The sequence below is a fragment of the Schistocerca piceifrons genome, chromosome 4 (genome assembly GCF_021461385.2).
Source record: "Schistocerca piceifrons isolate TAMUIC-IGC-003096 chromosome 4, iqSchPice1.1, whole genome shotgun sequence".
NCBI lineage: Eukaryota > Metazoa > Arthropoda > Insecta > Orthoptera > Acrididae > Schistocerca > Schistocerca piceifrons.
This window is the reverse complement of record NC_060141.1, coordinates 827,860,734-827,872,822: the sequence shown is the minus strand read 5'-3', so window position 1 is coordinate 827,872,822 and position 12,089 is coordinate 827,860,734. Positions and strand designations below refer to the sequence as shown.

At 44.1% G+C, this 12,089-nt stretch overlaps 1 protein-coding gene across 1 annotated transcript in view; it reads right to left on the bottom strand.

Annotated features, from left to right (window-relative positions):
* The window catches only part of LOC124794700 (histone-lysine N-methyltransferase, H3 lysine-79 specific), a 209,582-nt gene that overhangs the window by 132,594 nt on the left and 64,899 nt on the right, over positions 1 to 12,089 (bottom strand). Inside the window, 2 exon segments of the mRNA XM_047258267.1 lie at positions 532 to 595; positions 5,647 to 5,721. Of these exon segments, the coding sequence (XP_047114223.1) occupies positions 532 to 595; positions 5,647 to 5,721 (139 nt within the window).

The window sequence follows — 12,089 nt, the reverse complement described above, 5'->3', positions numbered from 1 at the left end:
TTGTTGCACAGCATAAATGAAGACAGCTCAGTTCAACAATTCCTCAGCCAATGTCAAGATCACCCAAAATTTAGCATTATAACCATTTAATGTGTAATACTGTGTAGTTTATTTATTGTGTTTGACATTGTTCATCGTGTAAAGAGTAAGTTTGATGTTAACAAGCAAGTTTGATGCACAACACAGTGTGCAAGTATATTGTATCTTTGCTTATAATGTTTGGTTACGTAATAAATAGCACTCCTTTCAGACACTAGTCAGTTGTTTGCTGAAGATGGCCCAATAAGCCTAAAACTAGTTTGAAATAAATAAAAATCAGTAGAACAAAACCAGTGTAATTGTTGTTCAACCTTAAAAAACTAATGTTCAGCATTTTTCTGTCGCACCACATTTTAAAAGGGGGACTCTGTAGACTACACAGTAGCTTCTTGTAAAGTAGGTCAGTATCAGAGGAGAAGCAATTTGGGAAGCTAACTGAACACTCCAAACGCAGTCCCAGTAAGCAGCAGATATATTTAATGAGGCACTCACCAGTTGCACGATGCTGTCTATCGCTCTATTGTACCTGTCACAGAGGTTCTTCATGCTTTCGTAACTGCAAAAAGAAAACAATTTCCAGTTAAAACAGTTACTCACTGCAAAATTAGTACAGAAGTTATTGACAGTTTTTAGAAAAATACAGCAGCAATTCCTTCTAATTCATCTTTTACATTCTTTTGGAAAAAATTGTTTTGTTAACAAATAGGTGAAGGCACCAAGTGTTCACTTTTCATATTATCTCCGCTTTTTTACTTTTTTTCAGCTTTATTGGCACCAGTAAGATTGTGTCATTTAACAAGGAGTTCTCCGTAAGTTACACAAATACTATCAATATGTTATTTAACAAATACTATTATGACAGTTCTCATATTTTCTATTCAAAACGTCATTCAGAATACAGTAATTTTGGCACCAAAACCCTTGTTTGTCGGAAGCGGATAAAGAAAAATTGCCATTACATTAAACGTTTGAGTGAGAAATTTCTAAGATGAGAAAAGGAAAGGTTTTTCTTAAAAGCCACGTTGCTCGGACTACAGAGGTGGTCCAATAGCAGAGGAGCAGCAGCTGAGGAAGAGTATTGTTTTGTGGGCTGAAACTGTCCTCAACGCGACGTCCGGTTCGAGTACTGTCCAAGACAGTGTGCGTGACCTCTGAACTGGACTTGCGACGTTACAGAGGAACCTACAGGTTAAGGTCACAGAGAGAGTTATGGAACAGTATGATCTTGCATTAGGAATATGAGGAGATGAGATGCATTTCGACACATGAGGTGGTCAGGTGCACATCGAGAAACAGACGAAGTAAATGAAGTGTGTGGTAGTCACTGAACGGTTCCAGTCACAACTATCCTAACTGGGACCGGCACGAAAGCATTCGTAGACAGTTCTGACGGCCAATGATTTTTGTTACCTTTGCTATTTCTAATTCGACAGGATAAGTGGGCATTCGGCAGCACGACCGATTGTGGCCGCAACAAGTTTCAAACTTCACAGTGTATCTAACAGATAATTGGGGGGTCTTCGTGAACGTCTGCATCATTACTATGCAATTCACAATTAAGTGCCTGGCAGAAGGATTGTCGAATCACCTTCAAGCTATTTCTCCACTGTTCCAAACCCAAACAGCACACAGGAAATGATCACTTAAATATTTCTGTGTGAACTCCGGTTTCTCTTATTTTATCATGATGATCATTTCTCCCTCTGGACAGGGACACCAACAAAATACTTTCCCAATTGGAAGAGAAAGTTGGTAACTGAAAGCTCACAAAAAATACCTTTGTTTTAATGAATGCCACCCCAATTCACGTACTGAGCCCACTGCACTCTCCCCTATTTTGCAATAATACAAAACAAGCCACCCTTCTTTGAACTTTTCAATCTCCTCTGTCAGTCCTGTGTGATGCAGGCTGCAGATACCACACCACACAGCAATACTCTAGCAGAGGACAGACAAGCGTAGTGTAGGCAGTCTCCTTAGTGGACCCGTTGCAGCTTCTACGTTGTTCTGTCAATAAAGCACTCTCTCTTTATTGCTTTCCCCAGAACATTATATATGTGATCGTTCCACTCTAAGTTATTCGTAATTGCTATCATTAAGTGTTTAGTTGAATTTACAGCCTTTAGATTTGTGCGATTTATCACGTAACCTAAATTTAGCAGATTTCTTGTAATACTCGTGTGAATGACTTCACACCCTTTACTACTTAGAGTAAATTGCTACTTTTTGCACCATACAGATAGTGTCAATTATTTCCGAATTGGTTTTTGTCATCTTAAGAGTTTACAAGATGGTAAATGTCAGCATCATCTGCAAACAACCTACGAAGGTCGCTGAGGTTGTCTATTGTGCTACTTACATAGATCAGGACCAGCAGAGGGCCTATAACACTTCCTTGGAGAATGCCTTCTTGTAAAGGCCATTGTATTTCCTGACCAGATATTTTTTTCATTTGATATTACACTTGTTCCATCACTGTCAACCTACGGGAACTACAAAGAGTAATATACAATTATTAGAACTCGTCAATGCCATAAATATAAGCAACCTGATCCACTCGACAGGCTACATTACAATCTCGTAGCACTGTTCTGCCACACGTGCTGCCGGTAACATTTCAACTAACACTTCTTACCTCTACCTACTGACAAACACCGTTTTGCAGCACATAATGTCACTATTCGTGGAAGTGAAAATTCGCAAGAAGCTGTCGAGTCTCGTCTCAGCTCGAGCCGACAGACAAGGTCTGTCAGCACGGTCAACTTATTGCGATGAAATTGCTCGGTATCTACTTCCTCGTACAAAAGTCTGCCAACGTTGGAAACATTTGCAAAGTTAATGTGCGATTCTTCACATTGGGACTGTACCTGTTTGTCACTGACTACAGGTGATTCTCAACCACCATGGCCCTCTACTGAAGAAAGTGCACTATCTTCCACTTGTAGCATTTTGTCAGTATTATCTACTGGTTTCTGAATTGTCAGCATTTAGTAGTGTCTCCACAGTATACTTGTAACTATGAAACATAGTGGAACATCTAGCAAGATTAAGCAGGAACTAAAACGAAACTGAGGTATTCTACATTGTGGAAAGTTAATTATTTGCAACAGCTGGGGCAAGTGAAACACAGAAAGTGCCTCAGGAAGTCAGCGAAAGCACGTGTGTTTGTAGTGGCGGCTGTTATACTGGAGAGCCAGCAGTAAACATATAGTATCAAGCAACCCTGGCATCAGGCACACTAATGTCTAGTTCAAGAGCCATCTTGTGCAATTTTTTCTAGTTGCATTGATACATATCAGCTTTCCACTGTCTAGCGGTCTCTCAGTTCAGTACTTTCTCGTCAGCACCCACCTAGTGCTGACCTGCGTCCCTGACACATACTAGCCGTCCAGACAGCAGTGAACTCCCTGCCAAGTGGGCAGGGGATTATGAAACTGTGGCTGAATAGGAGATACTCTGTTACGGCGAATCGCCTTCTGGTGTGCGTGCTCGCCTGTCGGGCAGTCCGGACGGCCGCGCGACGCAGCCCTACGGCACCCTAAGGGATGGAAGCTGTGGGCAAGTGAGCTTTCGTGGATGTTTTCTTCGGCCTTCTAGCGAATGCTGGTAGTGGCAATCCCCCTCCCGTAGATTCCGAACTAGGATTGCTATCAACCTTATTGAAAAGGACTAATCCTACAATAGCCCTCCCTGCTCTCACGAGCTGGGAATCGAGGATATGTACGACAGCGAGATAGGTATGGTGCGAGTGTTTTAGATTTTTAGGTGATTTTTGCAGGACACAGACACATTGCTATTTTCAATCACTCTGGCGGTTGCCCGTAGACAGTACTTGTCGCCACAACGTCACAGCTCTAAGAGGTAATTGTGAAATATCAACTGCATCAACGTAGGCTACAGGATACCTACTTCCACAAGGCTACATAATGACTCTAACTGAAGGAATATCACACTTTCAATCTGGCAAAAATGAGGACAGCACAATTGTTTAGTGGGTTCTATTATTGCTTCTGAAGCCGGAAATAACTAACACTGAATGTTTCCCCACAGCCATTTATGGAGGTGTTATGATGCTACACATAATTCTTAAAACTTGAGCCATCCAAAGCAAATATGAGGACTTGCCCACTAGACATTTGTGCAAACTACAAAACTTATGACTTCTCTCACCATGCATTCAGTTGCCTATTCGTTTCTTCTGTCCACACGACTGGTGTCCAGTGCTTGGCGGTCTGTCTCATGAGCCTTAGATTATTCTTTTCCCGAAGAGCGGGTCGTCATCGTTCCAGCAAGCAGTGTTACTGCATGCAGGGGGATGGGCCAGTTTGCCGTGTGGCCTACTGGCCACTGCTACCGCTCTGTCAGCTTCACCATTCCCCTCAATCTCGTGCATCACGGTTCGCGTCAGAATAAGATTTCCCTCTTGTTTACGACACTAGTGAAAGGTGGCCCCAATATGTCAGAGGATATACATGTCTGGTAGTTCAATCAGATAAGCAAACAATCCTCCTCAGTCGGGACATGGTAGGTGTGCGAAGTTTACTATAGTTCAAGGAAACACTGTACTAAGTGCAGATATCACAACTAGCCTCAGGTATCACAACTAGCCTCAGGTATCACAACTAGCCTCAGGTATCACAACTAGCCTCAGGTATCACAACTAGCCTCAGGTATCACAACTAGCCTCAGGTATCACAACTAGCCTCAGGTATCACAACTAGCCTCAGGTATCACAACTAGCCTCAGGTATCACAACTAGCCTCAGGTATCACAACTAGCCTCAGGTATCACAACTAGCCTCAGGTATCACAACTAGCCTCAGGTATCACAACTAGCCTCAGGTATCACAACTAGCCTCAGGTATCACAACTAGCCTCAGGTATCACAACTAGCCTCAGGTATCACAACTAGCCTCAGGTATCACAACTAGCCTCAGGTATCACAACTAGCCTCAGATATCACAACTAGCCTCAGATATCACAACTAGCCTCAGATATCACAACTAGCCTCAGATATCACAACTAGCCTCAGATATCACAACTAGCCTCAGATATCACAACTAGCCTCAGATATCACAACTAGCCTCAGATATCACAACTAGCCTCAGATATCACAACTAGCCTCAGATATCACAACTAGCCTCAGATATCACAACTAGCCTCAGATATCACAACTAGCCTCAGATATCACAACTAGCCTCAGATATCACAACTAGCCTCAGATATCACAACTAGCCTCAGATATCACAACTAGTCTCCACTCTTCTTCAAGAAGAATGGAAAGCTGAAGTTTGAGTCTGGATGAAGGGATGAAGGGACAGGAACTCACCTTAAATCTTTGATTTTTACCGTTCAAACATGGTGCTGCACTTTGGAAAGTACATATTGTCTATTATGTTCGGTTTTAAAAACTAACAATGGCAGTCTACTCAAAACCAGGCTTTCACGCAGCTATAGTGAAACCAAACATTGCTGCTCTGATAACAGGGCAGTGGAACCAGAGATCTCTTACGGCTAATACAGTTACAAGTGCAGCCATTATTGATAGGCCTACGTAGGCCTCCTGAACATATTACAAGAAGGAGTTCAAAAATTTGTTATGCCTTACCTGCGTGTGTCGTAATCACACAAAATGTTGTTTTCAAGAGGTAGTTTCAGCTCTGGCAGGTCTTCGCACACCCATCTGTAAATAAAAAAGCACAGCTATTAACGACGACAACACACGTGACAAGCATAGCAAACACACACACACACACACACACACACACACACACACACACACACACACACACAGAGAGAGAGAGAGAGAGAGAGAGAGAGAGAGAGAGAGAGAGAGAGAGAGAGAGAGAAACCTGAGACTCCAGTGCAGGTACAGAAACAGTTCAGAAGGCATGTCTAGTAAGGGAAATTACCCACCAAAGATTATCAAGTTAAGGGCTCTGAGATTTGCTGACTTTCACCTTTGTGGCCAATTCTAGTACAGAGAGCAACTTGCTATACATTACAGAACAGTTGCCATTATTCACAAAAAGATAACAGATGGTGTAGTTTCGAGGTGTACTTGCTCTTATTCACACTATAAATGATGCTATGCTGTCAAGAACAGTAAATTATATTTAGTAGTACACCTCCCCGAACAACTGAAGAACTTTGATTTAGAAACTAGTCAGGAAAATGAATTCAGCTCGCCATTATTCTATGGAGTGGACAGTGGCCATAAGCATCAGCGGGGGGTGGAGGGGGTTGGAGAGAGAGAGAACCTCCTTCCCGCAGTGAGCCCGACATTAAGTCCGCCATGCCTTTGTGGTCAATTTCAGCGACTGCAGTTTGTTTTCTGTCACCCGCAACCATTCAGTCTCCCACTGACGCATGACGTGTCCGTCAGAAAACGAGACAATGGCATGCAACGGGACGGGACATTGATGGACAGCACCATCCCTACATGCTTCCTTGGTTGCTTGTCGACCAAGTCGTTTTCCTGTATTTCGATGTGGCCAGGTACCCAGCAGAAGATCACCACCTAACCATGGTGTCTGAGCCGCTGTATGGAGTCATAGATGAATTGAATCAGCTGGTTTACTGGAACAGAACAGGAACAGACAAGAAACCTAGTACAGTGATGTCTGTGAACCCTCTCCAGTGCCATTAGAATGCCATACAATTCTGCATCATAAAAACCAGGGAAAACAGCAGAGGAACCGAGGACATTCCTTTGCTGGGATCCATCCATATAAACAATGAGAAAACTGTGGCACATACTTAAAATGTACGAAAACAAAGTTGTAAAAACATAATCTGGAGTAAAAGTTTTCTTGTATTGTGTCAAGCTTAAAATCACTTTGGGCCTCTGAAGACACCAAGGTGGCAATGTGTTCCATCCCTGGCTGTGTATTTTGGTGCCTGACAGATCCAGATCCTTCAGGTGGCTCCGTCTCATGGGGCCGATTCCTGAATAGCCATTCAAAGATGCGTTCGTCTACTGAAATAAATGCCAATGACTGAGGCGACGCTGAGATTTTCAATGCCCATCGAGCCAAAAGGATATGCCGCCGAATCCAGAGAGTGGTGGTTCACCAGCTTCTGCACACAGAACCTGAACTGGGCTACTCAGAAAGGCTACAGTTGATAGCCGAATGCCCTCATGGTGGACAGCATCTAACATCCTGAGGTAGGAAGTACGGGCTGATCGTAGACACCACTGCCACAAACTACATGTGAGCGAACAAATGCTCTATTAAAACTGCCAGAGCCGGGACCTGTCAGCTACCCATGTTTTCCGATAAGCCATTTCAAAACATTCAATGACTAGAAGTCCTTTGTTCATAGGTCTTTGAAGTGTGGGAGCCAGGTTAATTTTGAGTCAAATAATAAACCCAAAAAGCAAACAGTTTCTTGAAAACTTAAAATATTGTCTCCCACTGTGAGCACTGGTTGGTTAAATTTCAACCGGCACGGTTAAAATCGACACCTGTAGTCTTCTCAGCTGAGAACCAAACACCAGTTGTCCTGCCCCAGGTTTCCAGCCTCCTAATGGTCAGCTTTAACTGCCTCCTCGTCGTTGGAAGATCAGAGGAAAAGTAGAAGATTGCAAGGTCATCCACAAACAAAGAGCATTTGACAGGGCTCCTGACGGAGGAGGAAATTCCATTGATAGCGATGGCAAACAATATGACCTTGAGGGCACCTGCCTTGGGGGAACCCATTCTCTTGAACACAGCAATCGGACAAGGCATCGTCAACGCGATATGGAAAATGCTGGTCGTCGAGAAAGGATTGGATAAGAAGCGGCAGGCGTCCAAGTAGTCCCCATTCATGAAGTTGGCAAAGGATGTTCTACCTTTTTTGAGGTCAAAAAACATACAAACTAAATGGTTTCAGTGTAAGGATGATTCCTGTATAGCCTTCTCCAATAGAATTAAGTTGTCAAGGGTGGAATGGTAGTACCTGAAACTGCACTGGGAGCAGCTCAGGTGATCTCGGGATTCAAGCAGCCAGATGAGGCGGCGCCTGGCCATACGTTCAAGAGTCTTACCCATACAACTGGGTATGTGTCTCTTGACCTTCAACTCCTGAATTGTTCTTTCCTCATTGTGAACCTCACACTGTGTGATCCCCGGAGCAGTTTACACGCCAGTAGCTGTTAGGCGCACAATGGTCCTTGTCTGGTTTCCAGAAAAGAATTAATACCACCTCCTTCAAAGTCGTGGAGTACAGTCCATCAAACCAGATCAGACTGAAACAAGAAAGGAGCTGTTCTTTCACTTCAGGGTACGGTGATTAAGCATGGCACAATGGATCTCATCAGGGCCTGGGGCAATGCCTCTGGCAGCAGACAAAGCTGATTCCAGTTCCCACATGGAGAACACAATGTTGTAGCCTTCCTCACCATGCGAGAAGAAATTGAGCTTCCTCATCTCCGCAGTCCTACTACGGAACACCTGAAAAGCAGGAGCTTGTCTAGCTGACGTAGAGACAGTAAGAAAGTGTTCAGCTAAAACCTGAGACAAGTCTTCTGGCCTGACAAGGACATAGGGGGACATGTGCTGCCCTTGCTGGAAATCAGTCAGATTGAGTGAAAGTGGACCGAGTAATGGAAATCGTGAATTCCTTCCAGGAAGCCCTCCTCCGTTCTATTTATCATTCGCCTCGCATGTACTCTCACAGATGTGAAGGCACAAAGGTTTTCTGTAGTTGCACAGTGTTTGAAGTTTCGCAGAGCTGTTCGTCTGGCCCCTATTGTCATTCAACATTCGTCATTCCACCGAGGTACAGGCTGTCATCTGAGGAGGTTATTAGACCAGGTGAAGGACTGTAATGAGTGATATGGGCCACCGTCTCCTGAGCACAATACTTTTGTTCAAAAATAGCCTGGCAACTGTACTACAACCAATTTGCCCTTTGTATCATCCATCTGCTTGGTATACTGTCAGCCACTGTCCTAGCTGGCTGATCCACAATGGGAAGTGGTCACTAGAGTGTAAATCTGTAGCCACTTCCCACTGAACTTAGGCTGCAATCACTGGGGGGAAAAAAGGTAAATGATTGAAAAAGACCCTGTAGCTGTGGAAAAGTGTGACATCTGATCCGCATTCAGAAGGCAGATATTCTCAGAATGGCAAAGTTGCTCGATCATCCGATCCCTGGAGCAAGTGGTAGCCGAGCTCCGCAGCACTTTGTGTGTATTGAAGTAAGAAGGAATGAACGTGGGAGTGCCCAGAAGTGTTCTTCCAATGCGTTTGCATCCAAAGCATTATTAGCTGGAAGGTACAGAGAACACACGGTGATATTAAAGGATGCGAGACCTTTCAAGGGAATTGCTTGCATGGTCGTGGTAAGAGGAACAGGAGACGAGTGGCATCTGTCATCAAAGGAAACAGCCACAGTACCTTTAGCCCTGTATCCAGTAGTATCGTCCTTCCTGTATAGGTAGTACCGTAATGCAGGTGTGTCCGCGACTAAGATGTGTTTCTTATAGGCAGATGCAGGTCGGTTTCTCCTGGGCCAAGAGCTGTAATTATTCCAAGTGTGAGCGATATCCATTTAAACTCCACTGTAACGTAAGAAGTCTCTGTGGAAGCCATTGTATAACGAAGGTTGTTCTAGTCTTTCTCCCTTGGAGGTGGTAATTTACCAGGGAGTTCAGGGGGAATGTTAGTTGGTTCCCGGCTCTCCAGTTCCTCCGACTGGAAGTCCATCTCCTCATAAGCATAGTTCCCATCAGAGAGGGAAAGATCTCGCCTATGTGAAGGTTGAACTATCACTTTCTTGGTCTTGGAACTACTTTTTAAAGGATATTTTTCTTTACTCATGGGAGGAAGTGGTTGTGGGGATGGCTTAGTTGGCTTATGATGGTGGGTAGTGGTATGCGGCTTGCTTACGTGGTAAGCCCATTGCTGAAGGCTTCTGAACGACTACAGTTTCAAGTGGAGCGTGTCCCCCCCCCACCCCCTTCCAGGTAAACCGACAAGTGCATGTGTCCACACTTGATTCTGTGGTGGCATCACACTTAGCAACTGGTGTCTTAATGGCAGACGCAAAGAAGCTGCAAAAACCAGAGGTTGCATAGCTTTGAAAGCTTTTCTAGCCTCACCACAGGGTATTCATCTCTTTACCTTCAACTCCTGAATTTTCCTTTCCTCATTGTAAACCTCACACTTTGTGCTCCACACTGCGTGATCTCCGGAGCAGTTTACACATTTCAGAGGAAATGCACAAGAATTGCCAGATTCGTGAGCTGAGCTTCCACAGCTGCCACACACAGGCCTCCCATTACACCCCACAGTGGTACGGCCAATTCTTTGACATTTGTACCATAGCATCACACTGGGTTAGGAACAAATGTGCGAACCTTAAGATGGATATAGCCAGCACTTATATGTTCAGGTAAGCCTGGAGTACTAAACGTTACAATAAATGGTGCTGATTTTTCCGATCTGCCATTGACTCTCCTCATATTGTTCTGCACTCCCGTGACGCTCATATTTTTCCATTCTTCACCTAATTCTGCAGGGTCCACCTCCATTATATCAGAGCAGGTAACCACGCCCTTTCTAAAGTTAAGGGTGTTACACAATTCAGCCTCGACTGGGTAGTCACCTAAGGCCTTACATCCAGGGAAGCTGGATATCTGGTTTGAATTAGAAGTTTTAACTAGAAATGTTCCATTACGAAGTCGTTTGACACTTTTTAGAGACCCAGCAATACCTTCCAATGCCTTGTGAATATAGAAAGAGGAGACTTTCTCAAAGGTTCCCCCAGCTCGCCTGATTAAAATGGAAGTGTTATGGAACACAAATGCCCTGTTACTATGCTTCTGAGACTTCTTTTCGGGAGGACTGACCAACCGAACTCTTTTTGATGAGTAGTTGCAGGTACTGCCTGACGGTATACCCGTCCCGCAAGTAGTAGTAGATTGTGGTACCATTCCACATGGATCCCACGAGACGCTACTGAAACAACCGTCTACCCAGGCAGAGTCCTGCATCAGTGTGTGTGTGTGTGTGTGTGTGTGTGTGTGTGTGTGTGTGTGTGTGTGTGTGTGTGTGCGTGCGTGTGCGTGTAGAATAAGAGGAGGAAGGAGGGAGGGTGCGGGGGGGGGGGGGGGGAGGGGGGGGCGCAGGTGGCCCAGAGGTTGCCAGCTAGAGACTGCTTTACCTCAGAAGCCGTTCACCTCATCGGCAGGTAACACACCTTGAGGTTGAGGGGATTTTTAGAGAGGCATGTACCTTCCACGCGGTCCAAGCGGTGAAGCCAACACCCCCATTCTCCAAAACACACCATTGTTCCACCACTGCGTCGTATGGTGGTCGCTCAAGCATGTCCAGAGCTTATGGTGAACGAGGGCTGGCGGCGATTACCAGTCCCCGGCTCAGGAACCCCGGTGTCGCCAAGCCGGTACTCAGCAAATTTGAACCCCTGGTAGGTAGGCAGACGAAAGTTGTGTCATAATTACAACAGGGCCTGCGACGACGACGACGTCTTCTCAGCTTGTGTGCGCACCTTGAAATGAGTGATTTGAAAGTGTTCCGATCTTCAGGATTATTTTATACCCAAACGGTTCATTTTTAGGTAAGGGTTCGTTGTAAAAATTTTATCCACTAAGCCCCTCTCTACAATCACTGGAAGCTTTTGAATTATGCAGTGTATTAAAAAGTATTTAGGGAAACTCTGACACTGTCGAAATTAGATTTTTAACATGTTTATAATGGCCAAAATCGAATATTTCAATATTTTTATTTATTTTGTCGTTTGCGAAATAAAAACAGCTGAATCAGTCTACGCGCATATATATATTTTTTTTGGAGATCGCTCTTTTGCAAGGAAAGTTGGGAGATGGCTACTGGTTTTGATGCTAATTATCATTTATAATGAAAGGTGAAGACTGTTATGATAATTGTAACAACAATGATCATTATTGCAAAATTTAATTTATATTTTAATAGGTAAACCCAAAGAAAAGAAGGAATAATAATAATATTAATTTGAAAAGGATATTTCATGATGAAAAATATCAATTACAACTGTACAGTAATACAATACTGCTTTAAACTG